General features: G+C 38.2%; 1 protein-coding gene across 7 annotated transcripts in view; it reads right to left on the reverse strand.

Moving 5' to 3' along the window:
- Positions 1-888: 888 nt before the first annotated feature.
- Positions 889-17,039, reverse strand: part of LMO3 (LIM domain only 3) — a 65,883-nt gene continuing 49,732 nt past the window's right edge. For all 7 annotated transcript variants that reach the window (XM_083808376.1, XM_083808375.1, XM_083808372.1 and 4 more), the window contains 2 exons: positions 14,366-14,491; positions 889-5,235 (listed from right to left, as the gene is read on the reverse strand). In XM_083808376.1, the coding sequence (XP_083664502.1) occupies positions 5,130-5,235; positions 14,366-14,491 (232 nt within the window). In that variant the 3' untranslated portion in view covers positions 889-5,129. The remainder of the gene's footprint in view (positions 5,236-14,365; positions 14,492-17,039) is intronic.

Genomic DNA, 17,039 nt, shown 5'->3' on the forward strand with positions numbered 1-17,039 from the left:
TGGCAGCTCGTGGGAAGCACTCTGGATTCCCGCATCTTCCAACTCGACTGCAAAGCAAGACTCTCAGTGTTCTCCCTCTGCATCTTCATTTATGAAACTAATCACACAATTACCTGTAGGCATGTGTTAAATATGACACTGGTCTCTGCAAAATAATGGGCCAATTGCAAACAATGAATAAAGAGAGGCAGCTCCATTTATAACTGCTGTTTCAACAGAGCCGTGTTGTAATCAAAGTGATCTGAGGGTGACTCATTAATTAATTGATGTTCTTTTTTATTATGTGCTATTGAGTTAATGAGTAATTTGTGCTAGATAACTCTCTGAACACACTGATTACGTGAGATATTTTCTGGGGCTTTCATACCGATGACATGCTGAATAGGTGGAAGATGGTATTTGCTTATGTGTACTCATTATTAGCAGATTCAGGATGAATATAAATCAGCAGAAGGGCATTTTAAAACGTATTAGATACATGCAACCCTTACTTTAAGGCTTTAAACAGATACTCTTCAGCTTTTAATGCCTTAAATAGTATTAAAATCACTTTCTTTATAATACTTCTATCACCCACAATTGGCAGCTTCTAGAAAGGGTGCCTACACAAAAGATTTTTACTGGGAGCATGTTTGTGCTAATGGCCTATTACCTTGCACATATTGTATTTTGGTTTCCTTTTGCAAGGTACTGAAGTGAACAGTAAACAGGTTTGGTCTGCATCATTGGACTGAAGTAGGAGAAATGTATTAAGTGAATATGTAATTGTCTTTTTTATCTAAAGTGGTATTTAAAAGAATAAAAACACTGTTCTTATATACAGTACACACTTTGCTTTCTGTAGTTTGAGTTGTTAAAGCTTTTGCTTTATTGAAACCACAACATCTCCAATGCCATAGGAGTTTTTTATTCATTAAACAACAAATGGCTAAATTGATAATTTAGTCTGACAACAGCAGCACAGTGGAAGCTTTCAGAAGAATCAGCTAAATGTATAAAATTATACCCAGCAATCACTACAGACCTTCATTTTTGACAAGATTTGTTCTAGGTACAGATGACTGTAAACTACCTACCGCTGAGAAAATTATAAGAAGCTGCTGTATATTATGTTGAAAAAAGCCTTTAAAGTACTTTGTCTGTACAGGCGAAAACCTACCAGAGTCCCTGTTTGTTTGTTTCTTTTCCCCACATTCTCCCTCCTCACTGACCACTTCTCAATCTATTTTTCTCAAGTCGGTTTATATGTAGGCAATTAGGAACATCTGAGGGGGTGGAGGATGAATTTTATTTACATTACATGAGCATAAATTTGAGCATTTTGGGAGGGTTGTAGGAAGAGGCAAGATGATGTGCTTATAAAAGAAAACAAAGTAAGCAAGATAAAAAGTACAATTATGAAACAGATCAACTCTTAGCCCTGGTCATCGCTTCTGCAGAATCCAGGCTGTCTTGATTCCTCACCAGTTGTGGCACATAACAGACACAGCAGGCTATGGTTGGCAGAGGAGCTTTCTACAATGGAAAATCAAGGTCTGATAATATGTACTTCTCCACATGGCTGAAAAAACAGCAGCTCAAGAATAATAGTGAGTTGTGGTTGTGGTGGTTGGTTTTTTTGTTTGTTTGTTTTGTTTGTTTTGACTGGCTAAACTTAAGAGATCTGTAAAGATAAAGATAAAATACCCTAAAGATAGTAGATACAAGTGGAAACAATCTTGTCTGGCAAATAAGCATACACTGAACAATGGTCACTAGCAGAACATTTTGATGTATACAGATAGAGCATGTTGACACACAGTGATGGAGAAAGAAACCTAAGGTAAATAAAAATAAAAGGAACCCAAAGTAATGGTCTAGGCTTTAGTCAAAAAGATCAATAAGGCGGCCTAGCAGATAATCTCTCTTTTAATATTGTCTTATGATATTATATTGCGGTGGTGTTGTAAATGTTTCCATTAAATAATTAACCCCCAGTTATTAAAAGCCAGGCAACATGGGAGATTGAAATATCAGAAAATGTGTAATCGATCTTTGACCTACCTTAAATTTACATTTAATTTGTATCCTCTGCATACTAATTTTAGATACTGATGTGATTAAGATACATAAGCTCAAACTGCTCAAAGCAATGCCGAACCATCACATTGCAGCACTTCAAATGTGCATATCAACACTTTTTTTATCCTTACATCAATTAAGACTGATAGAACAGTGAGACGTATTTTTCCTTCATAGCAGGACCGCCCTTCTCTTCCCCATTTTGAGCATATATCACAAAACGCACACATGCACGTAAGAGTAACACTGCATGTAACAATGAGCTGCTGTTTTTCCATTCCACTCTCTTCACTTACCCTGCACAGAGCCGAGCAGTGGCACTTTGTGGTAGAGTGCTACAGCATGTATAGATCTACTAGTATGTAGTTGCCTTCATCCCCAACAAACCTTTTGCGGGATTATTTGGTTTTGGTGCTCTCCCAGCTCAGATCTATGGTTACTTACTGCATGTATGAATGCTCTGCATTTCCCAGAATGTCCTAGTAACATCTGCATGCATAGCTCTTGATTTTCTGAAGAGCTGAAATGCTTTACAAAAGCAGTGTATGTATTAGCCCCATTTGGCAGATGGGGGCAATTGAGGCACAGAGAAGTTGAGTGACTTGCACGTGCTTACAGCAAGTCAAAGACAGAACCAAGGTCCTGTATTTCCTGTTCCCCAGCCCTATTTCCGAACTAGGGATTTCTATCTACTCTGTAGTCTACTAGTGGGAAGCTGAAAAGAGCTCTTTCTGGTTTCTAACTGGAAGAAAAAACACTGTCTGGAGGAGAAAATTGGAATCAAAATACAATAGTATTTTTCCCCTTCTGGCCATCCTCACCTTCATAGAGAGGACAAAATGTTTATTGCACTTGAAGAGAATCCGGAAGAGCCTAGTAGTACCTCTGCTACTTCGGTGTCTCAAAGACATAAAGGGGCTGTGGAAGGAAGTGGAAGAGAGGCTTGTGCTCATGGTTAGACAGGAAGGTCGCTCTGAAAACAGGACTAAATTTAATTTGAAAAGCTATGTGGAACTATTTCTTCTAATTAGCAACCTGGACGAGTCTATTCACGTCTTGCTGGTCCTGCATGAGTAAAGCCGAGTGTTGTGAGCCATGCTTATTTTTAAAGGGTTCACAGCCAGAAACAAAACCACACTGTAACAATAGTCATTAGAACTAAATATCCATTTCTAAATCAATCCACTGAGCATTGTACTTAAAACCACACACTAGAGGAATTACCCCACTGCATTACAAATTTCTTTCCCCATCCCAGGAAAAACACGTTGAAACTGCACAATGGGACAGGGAGAGCCAGGAAGGACAGCAATGAACTTCAGCAGAGATGAGGGTTCTCAGGCTAAATAAAAGCAAGAGCTCAGCTTCATAGTAATGTAGGATGTAGTGGGTTTCTTTTTTTCTTTTTTAATGTTGTTTTTTAAATGCAGGCTGTTTTCCTGGTGAGATAGATTACAGTGGCAAAGAGAAAAGAATTAAATATGCATTTAACAACTTTTTAAACATTCATCTTGCTTTCCTTTGCCAAACACCTGTAAGCTCTGTCAGGGGTATGAGCACTTAAGGACATCCTGCTGATGCAATAGCTTCATGGCTTTAAAAACGCAGGTCCGACTCTCCTAGAAAATGGGCTGACTGGCAACAGTAGCTGTCAGGAGTGACTCCCCCTCTGTCAAAAGGATTTTAATTGCCAATATCAATGGGACAAACCTGTAGCAAGTTGATGTGGACAGCAAAGTACCTGTATAGCGTGGTAGCTCTCGCTTTCTGTACTGGTACTTCAAAGTTTTGTCCCATCTACACCAGCATTTAAATTACTTTCAGCATTCACTGAGGTGGGTACCTAGTGACCAGCCACTCTCCTAGTGTCAGCACAGGGTCCTTTCCTTAGTGTAAATTGACCCTTGCAGGGGGCTGTTTACAGTGCCTTCTAATTTAACACTTTTCCAGGGTTTTCTGAGGACACAAACTGAGAAAACTTCAGGGTTAAAACCTGACTTAAAAAAAAAAAAAAAAAAAGAGAGAGAGAGAAGAAAAAAAGCAGAATCCCATCAAATTTTAAGAAATTTTTGTAATGTACATAAACAGAAGTACTCTCTCTTTCCTCCCCGCCCTCAAATTAAAGGCATTCAGAAAAATAACACATATATATTTTTATATATATATATATATAAAATAAGGTACCCAGAGGCACTGGTTTGCATTAGGGCATAATTTCCAGCTAAATTAAAAATCAAATCCAGGCATTCTGAATGCCTGAGGGGAACAAAAGCAGTACCCCAAATCATTAACTTTTGCACCTTTTATAATATATCCCAAACCAGTCAGATTTGTTTTTCAAAATTTTGTAGTAAAATAAAAGTGCTCTTTGAGGAAAATCTATGCAATTAAACAGCAGATGCTCAACCCCTGAAAAATAGAGGCTTATAACAGAAGTGGTGATAGACCCTTAACCATAGCATCATTAGCAGCAGGTGCTGCTAGAGTTATTAGTTTTCTAAATAGTTTTAATGTAAACAGTATTCTTAAGCTCTAAGTGTAGCATAATGGTTGGGATTTGCTCTTTAATTTTTTTTACTAGAAAGATACAGCTCATTTAAAATAGCTGGTAGATACAGAAAGCATAAATATACAGTAAGTTTAGACACTGATTGTACTAAATGCAACAATACAAAGAAGCAAACAGGAACACAAATGGTAACACAATAAAACTGTATTACATTTGTGCTTCAAATATTACAATACATTATATACAATAGTCCAAAATAAACATCTCATGCCAAATGACACAAAAAGAAACAAACAAACAAACAAAAAACAACCAAAAATCCCAAGAGCAAGCAAAAAGAATCCAGCTGTATGTACAGTACCTTTTTAATTAACATTCAACTCTGAACTGGAGCAATTTTCACTACATACAGATGCAGTCCGCCTTTTATTTCACGCAACCATTCTGTCTCCCTATATCTACGCTATTCAGTAGGTTCCTGTGTCATTTCTTATATACATGTTGAGCAAAAAAGATAAAAGAACATAGTGCTTTGTATTCTTAATGATGTGGCATCAGATCAGCGAACCTGGGGTGCATAACCTTCTTTCATCAAACCCTCCTCATAGTCTGTCTGGCACAGAATCATGTTGTTCTTCAGGAAAAATTTGTCTCCAACGCAAAATCTGAAATTACAACAAAAGCGGAAAAAAAAAAAAAGGTAGTTTCAAAATGAATGATATGATGTGATCTTACACGTAAGAAATGTACAACAAGTGTTCACGATTTTATTGTACCCACCACAGGGCTCACCCTTCTGCTGTCTGTTGCAGCACAGACAGACACACAGACATAGACACCTATGTGAAAGCCCAGCAGAGACATCACTGTGGTAGCACAATCAATTCCGGGCTTTCAAGAAACGTGGTGCATGCAAGTGCTTTTGCTTTCTCAGCCAAAGGCTTCATTCAAAGCCCACTGAAGAATGTGGGAGTCCTGGATCAGGTCACCAGCACACAGATAAAACAGAATAAATAGCCAAGGCTGCTGAGTTGAGTGAAAAGTAAATGTACTGCTTTCACACAAATCAGAAGGAAAACAAAGTGATCATATACAGCAGAATGCCCATCTGACGTGCATTATATTTATATTGTACAGACATAGCAATAGGAATTTCTTATTATATTTCAGTTGAATATTTTACTATAATTGATTTAAACGAGTGTTTATGGGAATCCTTTCTGGTATAAACACAACTTTATACATATTGTGATGCAAACTAGAGACACACACAGGTATGCAGAGAGACCTTTTTTGCCTTTTTTTTTTTTTTACTTTTTTCCCTGTAGGAATTGATTATAAATTTAGTCACTCAGCTAACTACTTTCTCTCTTGTGGTATCAGTATACATAGCTTTTATACTATTATGTGCATCAGAATGATCCGACCGCTACAAAACGCTATGAATTATTTCATTTGATTTTCTCTGATGGGTAGGAAAATCATGTAACGTTAGCTCTCCTGGCTGTCTGGCTTCAAACTTCGAGCAAAGTAGTATTTCCTAGCTAAGCGGTATGCTTGAGCGTAAGGAGGCTCTTCACAGACACCTCCCAACCCTTCCCCCCAGCAAAGCCGGTGTTCTTGAGGATGCTTAAGGAACAAGTGAATAGGGCCAATGTATAGAAAAACAGTTTCCCTAGTGACTGCCTTGGCAGGGTTACATTCCTTTGTTTATAGTGAACTCTCCAGCTATAAAATATATTGGGAGGCACTGCTCACATTATTCCAATTAAAATGAAAGAAAGTAACCTAAATGAACCCCTTAACACCGATGTGAATAAATGAAACCAGTTTCTACCAGCTAATTACAGATCTCACTACATAAAGTATTGTTTAATGTGTAACAGATTATAAAGTCCTTTTTTGTATAATTTTCAAATGGTGACATCTTGGACACAATTAGGGTCAGATATAAATGCTTGTGTTGTTTATGGTAGATTTAACAACAGAGTAGCTATGGGAATAGCTGTATATGTATTTAATTGTAACAATTTAACCTTCAAATAGTGGTGTCTGCTGTAGTTGACCCAGTAAAACTACGTAAATTACAGAAGTTGACCTGCGTGACCTCTGATAGTGGTCTCTCTTTATCAGATAGTCAATTCCTAATGATGTTCAGGCAGAAATCTTGGTGAATTGTCACAGATTAAATTGTGTATTGAAAGCAGTCCTTTAATGTTTTGTGAAGTTGGAGGTTTAAATGAGTAGCAGTTGGACTGATTTACATTTGTGAAGATTGGAATGCTAGACAAACAGTGAACCCATTTATTTTCCAACTGGGTAGCTTTGGAAATTTATCCTTATGCTAGCTAAATAGATAGAGGGAAAATAGTGTAATAAAAAAGTGGATTGAAAAGAATTAGCTCTGCTCTTAAAGGAAAATTGGTTTGTTTATTTGTGGACTTTTTTTTTTTTTCTGTAGGATTACTGCCTGCTGATGATGATGATTGAAAATAGAGATTATGGAATGATCCTGAAATCTTTAAGTTATTTATGGTCAAGACAGTTTTATAGAATTTACAGGTTCTTTCTGCCCTTCCCACCCCAATCCTGGTATATTAGGCTGCCAACAACAGAAAAGTATTTTGAGTAGATGTGTTGAAATGAAGAATTCTTGAAGCAAACAAGTTCTTTGGGGGTTTCTCTAGTTTCCACCTTATGTGTTGTTGTCCATCAACAGCACTCTGGACAGGAATTCTTTTGTGCATTTTGTTAGATTACGTAAAGGAGTCTTAACCTAGTGCTAATAACTAAAAGAGTTTTTTCCCAAGGAAGTCACATTAAAATAATAATAATAAACAATCTTTCTTAATTTCTTTTAAATGAATGTACTGGTTAATATGGACTGAAGCAGAGGGAATGAGATACTGGGGCAAATCAGTGACTCCGTTACAGTGATCCCAGCAATTACTGATGGGGTTTGCAGCTGAGACATCCATCCAACTGTCAGCTGGGGAGACGACCACCTCTGCCTGCTCTGCAAAACCCACTGACTGAATAACCTGGGAATGTTATTCAGCTACATATTCCTTTGTGATCCAACATAATCAGAATAATTGGTTTAAAATATTTATCCAATGGAAAAATACATTGCTGAAGTGCAATTCACTTGCATGGCAGTACTTTCATGTACAGCTTCTTACGATACCGCTTGAATCAAAATCCTGGCTGAAGGATTTTGTTTTTCAGCCCTCAGAGAAGTGCCACAGTTTGAATTAAACTACAGCAGCTACATGAGGGAGTCAGGACGCCTTTTCCAATAAAAAGTGTCAATGCATTTTGCTTTTGCTATGTTAATATGTCGAGCCAGAAATGCTCTACCTATGTCTACATGGCATTTGACAGCTATATGCATGAGTGGCTTTAAACACACACAGTTCCACAAATCATTTACCTTCCAAGTGTGCAGCTGTCTTGCGGAGAGGCTGCCTGTGGCCCGTCTAGGCAGGCTTGGCTGTGTGATAACCTGTGGGGAGGGGGTCTGTCTGCATGGTAGGACACTCTCTGGGTTCATCCTGGGCTGGTTCTGCATGCTGTGGGTGATCCTCTGTGCCCTTGGGGGCAGCCTGTTACTTGCCATACTTATGGTCCAAATTCTGCACCCGCTTTCATACTGTGCAAGCTCAGTGCCCGAAACACTTTGGCAAAGACCAGTGGTGAGGCTTGCACATGCCCCTGGGTATTAAATGTGTGAATTATGCATTCATTAGGTGACAAAGAGGTAAGCACCAGGTGAAAAACATCTAAGCTCCTGAGTACAGTAAGACAAGGCACGGAGATGGATGAAATGCGACAAATTCTGTCCATCCTGTTCCACACTTTCAACCTTATCCAACTCTGAAAAGCAGATTTAGCCTCTTCTGAAGTCAAAGAGCTAAATCTTACAACTACTTCAGATTGGTTTTGCACACGTCAGGATTTAAACCTGGATCAAGTTTAAAATGGAAGGGTAAATTCAAGCCTAGCCTTCCACATCCAGCAAGCTTTTTTTGTCATGGAATTGACATAGGATGTAAATCAGAGCACAATTTGGGCACATATATCAAATGGAGTCAAGGAGCATATTGAGATGCAACTGGGTCAGGAGTATATAATGAGGCAAGACTATTACTCTTCTAGCAGGCAGATGGTAGTCTTCAGCCTTCCCTAAAACCCTCACCCAATTTATTTAATAGGCACACAAGATGAACAGGAAAAATATACAATAGGCTGCATTAACATGCCAGATTGGACTTACAACCATAAATTGATAGCACTACTTTTGACACGGCTGTGACATTAGTAGAATGACCATTATAATTAAGCAACATCCTACAACTCCTGTCATATTTTACAATGGCAAAAGGAGGGCCATTTATATTATAAAATGACCTCTGTTATCACCTTGTTTGGAGGGGAAGGTGTGCCTAGACTAATCACAAGTAGTATAAAACTTCCATTTTGAGAAATAGCTATTTCATTGTTCAGAACAGACATTTAAGGAGATCTCACTGCTCTCTGTCATCTTTTCTGATGTACAGGATGCATGTCAAGATATCGAAGACTTCTTAGAAAAGTGAGAGAAATATTGCTGTGAACAAAGATGGCTGTGTGTGAAGTGCCTCCTCCGGTAATGTTGCATCTTTGTTGTTGTAGATGGAAACAAAATCTGGAAGCATTTAATTGTTTTCCTCTTGGATAAAGAAAGCACAGACCTAGTCCACCCACACCCTTCCACTCTGCTTTTTGCACTCAGAGATGTAACTTGTCTTCTGTTTTTCTTCCCTTCCTGTTTTTTTTTTTTTAAACTAATTTGAGTTTCCAGTATAACTCAAATTAATGTTGATCTGTATGCACCAACCAAGAGCACCAAGCCACTCTTGTATATCACCATTCATCAGTCCACACTTAGGGTTTACTAATTTTAGGGTTCTGTCAAAAAATCCATTTATTATCAAAGGCTGGAAAGTGTAAGCTATGGCTGGATTTGTACACTTTTACTGATGTACTGTATATATGCCACATGTATAGTACAATGCATAGAAGCAAATAGTTCAACTTACTGTGACAAACTTGGTGTGCTTTTCATGTATTGTTTTTCTAAAAGCTAGTATGTTGAATGTATTAATTTTAATTCTAAATTTAGAGGAGGCAGTCAATGAAAATAAACTGTATTGAGGTTTTCAGAATTTATAAAATGAACATACACAAAAATCTAACGTTGGTGGTTAGATAAGTACACCCCTAGCATTACATAGCCCTCTCCCCCCCCACCACATAGACACCCTGACAGAGAACAAAGGCAGCATTGTGTGGGCATTTTACATTTTCTACCAGAGGTAAGTGTCTACAGCTACATCAGGACAGTGGTTCGAATGAGTATGTAACTATTTTCAGTCCAGTGCCCGTTAAAATAAAGGCTGTTTCAGATAGAAGGGTAGAGCTTTTCATTTGAACGCCCCTCAGTGATAGCAGATGGGGGTTTTAATCCATACCCCAAGTTGACTTCAGAAGGCAGACAGAAATTATGGCAGCAGTATGGAACAAGCTGCTAAAGCAGCCGGCAAAGAGTGAAAGGAAGGACACTGAAACTCTGGAAAGTGGGAAAGCCGAAGGCAGGCTGAGATCATCGCTGTAGTCAGAAGTGTCAAGCAAAGACACAGCTGAGCCCACTTGCAAGATTTTCCACTCCATTTTGCTAGTCATACACATGCAACCTGACAAAGTGTGAAAGGCAGTGTCTGTTTACAAGTTTATTTTTCCAGTGGTTCCCATATTTTTTTCCTTTAAATTTTATGCAGAAATCCACTATGTGGGCTACGGACAAAACAAGGGGAAGTGCTTCTGAGGAGAAGTTTAATGTGGTCACAGAGAAGAAAGGGGAGCATCCACACCATTAAGATGATGGTCACTAAGCTCTGCAGGTATTTAGGAGATGGAAAAACTTCAATTAGGAAAAAGGCAGACAAAGACGTGAAAGATAAGGGGATGCTAAAATGTTTAGGCTAGCAGCAAAGCTTGATATTCACAAAATCCCTACATCTTTAAACATTCGTAGAAAGAAAAAACAATGGTGAAGATGTCAAAAACTGGTGTACAGAGCAATTAGATGCTAGAGCTGAATAACTTTATTAAAGGGAAAACATGATACAGTGCCTACTAGATGTGAGGGGACTGGACTTGGTGGCTCAGGAGATCCCTTATAGTTCTGTCTGTGTCTGCAGTCCTGTCTACAGCCTGTGTTCCCAGAGTACATTATGTGAGACAACGAGGTTTTCCTCTCACTCTGAAAAATCTAGCCTTTGGGAGGCCAATAAAATGGTGCAAGGCACCTTACGAGTTAGTTCAGAGGGGGAGTTTATGGCCCAAACAAGAGTCCCCAGAAATCAATGAGTTCTGATTACCATCCACACTGAGACTAGAGCTAGATGGTGAGTTGTGGATACTCAAAAATAATAAAGCAAACAGTGAAGCTGTGCACAAAAGCAGAAAAATCACCAAATCTTCCTCAAAAAGCATTGACAATAGGCAGGCCCCTCTCTCACCAGGCCACGATCAAGTGTTTGAAGGGCAGGAATATAAGGGTCATATGACAGCAAGCCTGAAGAGCTGGCTGCCCCAAGGATCAGTGTGATGAAAGTTAATATAATTAGTAGTTAGCTTGGAAGGCAGAGAGCATTAGAAGGAACAACCAGGCACAACATGACAGCAGACATTCACCATTGGCAAACACAAAGTAAATGTAAACTGCAAACCAAATAAATGATTTAGTCTGCTTATGACTATCGCATATATTGTTATGAAAAAAAAAATCTTAAAGGTAGACAAGAAGTGAAAATGTCAAAACTCTCAAATGTAGAACTCAACTGACAGTATTATATGCTTTACAGTAGTACTCCAGATATGGTGTATTTGTATCAACATGAAGAATATCCCAAAGGATTTAAAATTTAATGGGGAAAGAGAATGTGAAAGTGGGGTATAAGGTCAAAATAAACATGTACATTTGGCAATAGTTGGTGATCTGTTGCTGATTTCTGGATATTTCTAATGTGATTGAAAAAAAAATATATATATATTCCTCTTCAATAAATACCACATTAGGGATAGTGGCTGGAGTGAAAATGAAGAGTAGATCTAAGAAGTCAGCTCAAGAAGATTATTTTGCATACAAGGGGCAGCACGGATTAAGAAATGACATTAAATTGCTATGTTGTAAACTGATCCTCATCTGAAACCTGCTGTTTGATTTTCATTAGTCTATTTTAACTAGAGGAAGAAAAAAAGCTGCTGAGAATGGCCACAGAAATTGTTAATAGCATGATGACTGAAATTATTCAATTTAAAACAAAAGAAAGAGGTTTCATAAAATAATATATAAATATATATGTATAATATAGTACATAAGAAATATATAAAAATCAGTGGTAATGGGTCAGGTGTCCAACAATTGTAGTTTTTACTGTTGTTGTACAAGTAATGAAAAACAAAAGATTTAAAGCCATTTACTAATGAGTGTAGTCAGTGGAATGCTTTGCCATATGAAACACAGAAGAGCTAAGTTGGGGCATCCATGAAACAAGGTTTACTATAAAAAACGACAAAATTAATTCTTCAGTGTGCCACTAGACCCAAATTGTGAGGAAGAAAGGTACCCTACAGGCAGTTTGTTTTATTAGGCTCCTTGACAGCTATTGCAATATAATCAGGATTAGGGCCACTTTTGAGAATTTCTGAAATTCTTTGAAATTTCTGGAACTGCTCTCTGTTTTGAGTAGATGAACTCAATTGTATTTCAGGTAAATCAATTCCTTTGATCCCAGCCTAAGGCTCTCATAAGACTATTTTGGCAACCACTTGCCCAAACTACATGCAAAACAAAAATCAAATAAGAGACTAGACTGAAGGCTGAGGGATGACACGGCTAAGAATTATTAAATGTCCCTGGCATGCTCCACTTCAGAAGCACCTAACGGCACTTCCCCAGTGGGAGTCAGTGGCCTTAGGGCACAGTATGGCACATATTAGCTGCAAAGTGAAATTGTACATTAGTTCACACTTGTTATGGTAAAGGAAGAATATTAAAAATAATCACAACAGCTTTGTTTTTTGGGGAAAGAAAAACAAAGTTCACTTCCTCAGATCCAAGAGTACTATGATGAAAATCTTTTGTACTCAGGGTACCAAACATTGTCTGCTTTGCTTGACTGATGAAGATTAGCTGACTTCTTACATTAAAGAAGTTTGTCTTGTATGGGCTGAAGTGACAAGACAATAACTAAGTGCTAATTGTGCATAACCAACACTAAAGATATGCAGTCCCATTATGGCATGTAATAAATGAAGCGAACAACAGAAATATATTAGGCACTTTAATAATGATACTAGAACAGTGGTTTGCAGAAACAAGGATGTGAAGGGTTTAAGAAACGAAATCTAGGCGTGTGTGTGTCTTACTTGAGTGGGTACTACTGGCAGACTCTGCCTGCTTTACTTGGAATACAGCCTTTTAGTTCTGTGGCAAGACAAAATTGATATAGGACTTTAAATAGCATTAGAACCTATAATTACTTTGCATTATTATATAGTTTAAGCAGTGGTTATTACTTGCCTGGTATTTTAATTTCCCATGCAACATGATGAAAAAGGTCAATTTGGCTTTTTTTTAAAGAGCATAATTGTAGTGTGCTACACTTATTAGCAGCTGTACATTTTATGGTTCTTTAGGGATGTTTGATTTTTAAATGACTATAGTGTTACAAAATAATACACTGTAGGACAAGGTGAGTTATTAGGAAAGCTTATTTTAGAGCTGTATCTAACTTTGTCGTGTTAAGACTATTATCTTCCTATATTTTTTGTTACTTCCCTAGAAATGTACATCTCATTTTTCTTCCCACTTGAAAATTAAAAAAAAAAAAAGAATGCTATAAAACTCTAAATAGGATCATGTAATAATTGAAAAAACATAATGGGTATGTTAAGGTGTGGACATAATTGGTTCTATCATTTCCTAGACCTCGTAGAAGTCAATGGCAAAGCTGCTAAAGACAGAGTTGTAAATTGGAGTCAGAAACAGAGCTTCTGCTGAAATCTCTAACAGGATTTTGCCATCACTCTGAATGTAGTTACTGAAAGTTGGGCTATATACGCCTCTGAAAAATTTAGTTTTTATTATTTTACCATTTTTGAACTTTGGTCTACGACTGTGTGACTCCTCAGAACAAAGTGTCAGGTTTGGATCCTCAGATTTCTGTAACTTACAGTTAGGAGATAAGGAAGGAGATTAGGAAATAAAAATAGGGCACAGGAAGTCCAGTGCCGCTATGGAGAAAATGGTGGGAACAATGTCTTTTAAAATGAACTGGCTACAGTTCTAGCAACAGGAAGAAACAACATGTAATTTAAAAGAAATACATGTGACAAAAATGAAGAATTCAAATGAAATTAAGTGACAAATGATAAGGCTCTCTATTCTACAGCAAGGGATCTCAGTCTTTTATAAATATTAATTAATTAAACTTGACAGACAGCCTTTCAAAGCAGAGGAAGCAACATTATTCTTGTTTATTGGTGTGGGATTTGAGGCACAAAAAGTTTTCTGGCCAAGGTCATACAAGATGTTCTGCATCAGTCCCAGGAAAAGCATCCGTCTTAATCTTGGGCTTCCACTACTGGTAGATGTTTCCTCTTCACTCCTCTTCACTTGAAAGTATGCCCACACCAGAGCCGAATCAACACTTAGCATATGGAACAGACGCCAAGAAATTCTCTTACCTTTGATTACAAAGTTGACATGCAAAACAGTCCAGATGATAAACATTGTCCTTAGCTCTCATCACCATCTCAAAAGCAGGTATGAGCTTACTGCAGGCAGCGCAGTTTCCTGTAACTCCAAATAACCTGAAGATACAGAAAGAAAAATATTCCTGAAGATGATTAACCGAAAAGAAATCCAGACTCCCCCCCCCCCCCCCGGTAGTTGTCTGGCTTTTGACTGACTTCCCTGCACACCTCCCTTTGGAAAGGCTGGTGTTTGGTGGTCCAAGTCTGCACAATTTACAATAGAAAGGACTAGTCCTTTTTGCTGGGGAGAGCTTTATGAAGCAGTGACAAACTAATATCACACCTATTGTGATGTTATTCTTCTGCAGGTTATACTGACCTTTCTGGATAAAAGAAACATCTTGTTAAACTGAACAAAGAAATAGTAAACACATTAGGGATGTTACATAACTGTGCGGACAGAGGTCAAGCTGTTTGCATACGCGGGAAGAGTCTTCTGCTTGGATCGTGCCGTACAGATGAGAGTCACATAACCTTGGCTTTTGGTGCTATTTATTATTAAAACACACTTTAGCTAGAAAAGAAATAACACTTGAAAAAGCCAATATTCTTCGCATTTTTGACATCTAGTGCTAAAAGCTTTACCACTATTATTAAAAGAACATTTTATGAACAAGTCATTTAAATCGTCAGAAAGCATTAGCGGTTCATGCACCTTACAACCCTATACCATAGTTATTGCTATGATTATGTTATTCAGGTAGCACATTAAAGTAAATGAGGCTGTAAACTATATATAGTCACATCAGGAGTAGAAGTATAAAATACTGTAAGAACAATATGAAATGCTGTTTTTGCCAGACATCTATATAAATTTTTTCAAATTCTCTTTGTTAAAGATTTTTCAGTACTTTTCAAGTGGGTGTATTACAAAAAAAAATCACACGTATGCATCCTTTTGTAACATAGATGGATTATAATGAACAAGAAAAAATACGTTAGCTCTACATGGCAGCAATCTTTGAAACTAAGTTTATTTAAACTACTTAATAGTTGTGATGGATTATTAAAAGTAATGCTCTGCTTGTGCATAGCAGTTAATGCTGTTTTTAACTATGAAGCACACTAGATGAAAACGCCACATCTGCCAGTTTTCTTTTTTTCCTCAACATCAGGCTGACAGCAGAAAAATATAATGGCTCTCAAGGGAAACACCAAATTAAAAGCGGTTCTAAACTAATGAATTCAAAGGTGCTCTGTAGAAAATTCAGTTTGGTAACATAAAAATGAACGCAGTTTTTAATCACATCCCTCCATTTTACTGAATTTCATGGGTTACCAACAAGCCTACTTAATTCCAAATCCTTTCACCTTCTGCTTCTACTTAAGATGTACTTTCTGCATAATACGTGCCTGTCTATTTTAAAGCTGCAACCCTTTCTCTCCTGCCTGACCTGCTGGTTACCATGATCACTGGGAGAAGGCCTGGGACCAGGCCGTCACCATCAGCACCCATTAGACTGACTCAAGTCAACTTCTACTTCCATTAAGTCTGATTAACAAATTTACAGATTACTTAAACAGATTATAAATATTCTGTAAAACACTCTGTTCCAGTTCTATCTGCAGTATTCATGGGTTTTGCCAAGGCTATCTAAGGCCCACTCCAACTTTCATTCCTCTTCTGGATGAAGGACACAGGACTTCATTGCCCTTCACAGCTGTGGCTGGTGGCTCTAGAAAAGACAAAACCCACTGACCAAGGCCCAGCTCTGTTTTCCTTCGCATCTGTATAGAAGCTGGCAGTAGTTTAGTTGCACGAGGAAAGCTGATCAGGCTGCAAAAGGTGCTCTACAACGGCAGCACTGGAGCACAAACGTGAGAATGGCCCCAGTGATTTCAGGGTCCAGACAGAGGGTTCAGAGAGCAGCTCAGCGGTCAGGTAGTTTGTCTCATCCTAATGCTTGAGACACAGCTCAAGCACTTTGCCAGAAAGGATGCTAGGTGCAGGCTGCACTGCCTCCTACAGCCATGTCCGGTATACGGGGTGTGTGTCTGTGTGTGTGAGAGGGGAAACCCATTACGGTCAGAACTGCAATTTACATGTTGCAGAGCTGTGAAACAATTTGGGATTGTCATTCAGCAGTGCAAAGGATGGAGATTTACTGCCCTGGAATCCACTATGTGCGTATTTCCACAGTTTTGAAACCAGAGACCCCACTGAAGCTGCTTCAGCTAAGCACCAGATATATTAATATTTTTCAATTATGTAAAGGAAAGGAGGCCTTCCTTGCTGTTAGTTCTTCCCCGCCACATGCAAAAGAAACACGTGAGATTTATATTAGCTATTGTTAATTTTGGATAAAGCTGTTTATATGAAGAACATAGTTTTCTCCCATTAATTATAATAATAAAAAACCCACCATGCCATTTTGAAATTCTGGACATAGTTTCCCCCAATTTCAATTGCTCTCGCTCCCTGAGCATTTATCAGCTACCTGATTAGAATTTGTTTCCACACAAACCATTGATCATCAGCCTATTACTAGGCAAATGACAGTTAATTACCCACTACATTAACCACTGGGACCTGAGACCTGCTTCTGCTGCCATCAGTCAACATGATAAATGTGGCAAGTTCAGTAATGCATGGCCAGCCCTGAGC

This window comes from Anser anser, assembly GCF_964211835.1.
Source record: "Anser anser genome assembly, chromosome: 1".
Classification (NCBI taxonomy): domain Eukaryota; kingdom Metazoa; phylum Chordata; class Aves; order Anseriformes; family Anatidae; genus Anser; species Anser anser.